The sequence below is a fragment of the Fragaria vesca genome, linkage group LG2 (genome assembly GCF_000184155.1).
Source record: "Fragaria vesca subsp. vesca linkage group LG2, FraVesHawaii_1.0, whole genome shotgun sequence".
NCBI lineage: Eukaryota > Viridiplantae > Streptophyta > Magnoliopsida > Rosales > Rosaceae > Fragaria > Fragaria vesca.
Window position 1 is genome coordinate 30,985,176 of NC_020492.1, and position 3,333 is coordinate 30,988,508.

Consider the following 3,333-nt stretch of genomic DNA (forward strand, 5'->3'; position numbering starts at 1 on the left):
GAGAGAGAGAGAGAAGAGATCTTGTAACATCTCGGAAATTCAATTTTCTATTTTTAAAAGGAAAATATTTTTTGAGCTATTTTTGTTTCAATTTCTATTATTCTTTAAACTTTTAGTAGTTTCTGAAAATTATTTAAATTTTAGTTTGTTAAATTTTGTCTTTCGAGCCCATTGGATTAAGGTAGAGGTCGTTACGAGTTCGTAAGATTTTATGGAAGCGTTTTCAGACATCAGACCTATTTTTAATGATTTTTAAAAATTGGTATTAACCAAAAATTTTATTAAAAATAGAAATTAAAGAGGTTTAATTTGGAGTGTCCATTTTATGAACCGCTCAATCTGGGCCGTCTATTTTGGACTATATATTAATGTGGATCAGCTTGGACTCAATTAGATCGAGCCCAAAGTGACTTCGTCTCCAGCCTCTCGGCAACGACGGAGCGCCGATTGCTCCACCGCCATTCAACGGGTTCCCGGCGCAAAGCTTATGTCTCCTGCTTCGTCTCAACTTCGTGGAAGTCCCTGTACGTGGTTTCCGTTCAAAGAGTGGAGCTCCAGTGACAAAGAAAAGGAGGAGAGAAAGTGATTGTGTTTCCAATTCCGGCCACGGCGACGAGTAAGGTTGGTGCTTTAGCTTCGCCTCAACTCGGCAAACGTCTCTGTGGTCTTTGTTTTACAAGACGAGCTCTGAGGAGGGAGAATCGAAAGGAGGAAGGTTTTTGAGTTTCCCGGCGTTGTTCTTCGTTTTCCTGCGAGCTTCAAATTCAGTTCAAGTATCAAAGTTAGTCAATTCTTCAACCTCTATCTCTCTGTATACTTGAATTCAAGTTTGGTAAAGTTTTGGAGAGATTGAGATTTTGGGCAGGTCGTCGACCACTGTATTGTGTGCGGTGGCGGTGCTGACCTCCTCAGCTCGTCCTTGATTCAGTTTTTGTTCATAAATATGGATTGATGATTAGTATGCTTTTCTAGAATTGTTGAAATTACAGAAATGGAGAATTGGAGAAGTTGGGATTTTAAGTCTTCGGCGACAGAAACGGCGGTGTGGCAGTGTTTTGGTGTTTGTTTGGTAATTTCCAATCGAATGAAACTACAGGAATGATTTTGATATTGTTATGCTTGAATTCTAGTTTTGTTAACGGATGAAGAATCTGACTTTTGGGCAGTGAGTTTAGCATGATGGAAGCATGCATGCTGAATTGGAGTTGAGTCGGTTGTTGTGGCGCAATATGGATACTACACGGATTTAAGTGCAAAGACGAATTAGGATGTGGACGTAAAATGAATTGAGTAGGTTGATTGGGAAATTATTGAAAAAGGTGAGAGGATATAAGACATAGGTATTTGGGTGTCCACATCAATTCCGAGAACTTGATCGATTCATATTTTGGAAATAAGAGATTTAGTTGATATGAAGTAATTCGCCAACTTTATTGGAATAACGATGTGTGGATCGGAGGTGTGTTGCCATCGTAGAAGCAGAATGATAAAGATTTCATAATGCGCGTAGTTGCGTTACTAATTTCAGTTAGCGTCGGAGCTAAAGCTCAGATTCCAGATAGGGTCTCTCGGGGAACTTTTCTATAAATTGATAATTAGATTATTATTGAAATCGGTGAATTGTATGCCATTGAGTGTTAACTCTTGAATGTTATTGTTTTTGTTAAAAGCATGTGATATCGGTGATTTATATTTTCTATAAATTGATAATTAGATTATTATTGAAATCGGTGAATTGTATGCCATTGAGTGTTAACTCTTGAATGTTATTGTTTTTGTTAAAAGCATGTGATATCGGTGATTTATATGATTGTTGTTATCGCTTTCAATAAAAGCATGTGTTCGATATTATAATGCGAGTGTTGATATTCATTGACATGCATAATGCATTATGAGGAATTGTGAGAAATAGTGAGAATAGTGATTTTGGAGAGGAGAATGAGATTGATAGAAAAGATATATTTTGTGTAGTTGAGTTTCCTCATGGGGACTTCTAGTAGCTATGATTAGCTCACCTGCGCAAATGAGTGGGAAAAGTATGCCCCTTCGACATATGAGTCGATAAAACGATCTTTCGGGTTTCGAGATTGGGGACCATGAGGTTAACAAAATGACTAATAAAAGAGGTACTAGAGTTTGTATATTACTGATTTGTTATGTCGTATATTTAAGACATCTACACGGTATAGGACGTGTAGGTACATATGTCTTGGGTGTATAGACTAATTAGCTAGTAATCGAGTGGAGGGAGTACATTAACATTTATACATCGATTTGTTGTTATTTATTTAAAGTATTGTTTGATGTTTGATAACTTGATTGTGTGACGTAGTTAAGAATAACTTAAGAGGTTTGGCCCTACTGAGCGTAAACTCACCCCTATAGATTTTTGTTCAGGTTCGTACGAGGACACGTATTTTTAGAAGGCTAACAGTGACATTAGCTTACGTGAACAAGAGGCGAGAGTTATGGAAGATTAGAAGTGAGATAGATCGCAAGACCTTGTTTTGTCTTTGTAATTGTGTTTGTTATTGTAAATGTTTTCTATTTTTGACGATTTCTGAAAATGTATTTGAGTTTGTTTTATTTTATTTTATTTTTCCCACTCACGCCTCTTATTCGTTGTCAAGTGCTTGGAAACCACCGACACCGGGTCTGGGTCGTTGTTAAGTGCTTGGAAACCACCGACACCGAGTTTGGGGTGTGACAGATCTGGTGCTATTTGTGAATTTTGAGAAGTAACAACAATTTACGTTTTATCCATTCGATTTCAATGAAATGATGTGGCATAATCCTATGGCTTTCCAAGCAGTGGCTTCCCAGGCAGAGAAGCCAAGTCCATATTTAGCTTTGTTGTTTATATAGGAGTCTCTATTTTCTTCCACATACAATGTGATTTTTTTTTTTGGTAAGCGGGTTAAGGACTAATGTTTACTCGTATTACCCGAAAATTTATTAATAACAAAAAAATTGACACAAGTAATTTTTTTCTACTATTATAATCCAAGATCTTGCCAGACAATCGTACGTACATAAGAACAAACTAATGACCAATTACAAATAAATTAAAGAAAACCTTAAGTTTCTTTAAAAACTTCAATTTTTGAGCCTTTGATTAAATTTCACAAAATCTCTTCTTTTTATTACAATATAGCATTATATTAGTTAACGTTTGGGGTTATCTCTGAGAAAAGCGTTATTCTTAATTTTTCGAAAGATAATAACGGCATGACGTTTTATATCTTTCTCAGATCTACATGTTTCAAAAAGCTTTATCATTTCTTCTCTCTCTCTCTCTCTCTCTCTCTCTCTCTCTCTCTCTCTCTCTCTCTC

General features: G+C 36.3%; 1 protein-coding gene across 1 annotated transcript; it reads left to right on the plus strand.

Moving 5' to 3' along the window:
* The first annotated feature begins 487 nt into the window (after positions 1–487).
* Positions 488–1,515, plus strand: LOC101291407. Its single transcript, XM_004293113.1, has 4 exons — positions 488–582; positions 635–781; positions 973–1,069; positions 1,167–1,515. Exons 1-4 carry the CDS (start codon positions 488–490, stop codon positions 1,167–1,169), a joined length of 342 nt encoding a protein of 113 aa, XP_004293161.1. The 3' UTR covers positions 1,170–1,515.
* The last annotated feature ends 1,818 nt before the right edge of the window (positions 1,516–3,333 follow it).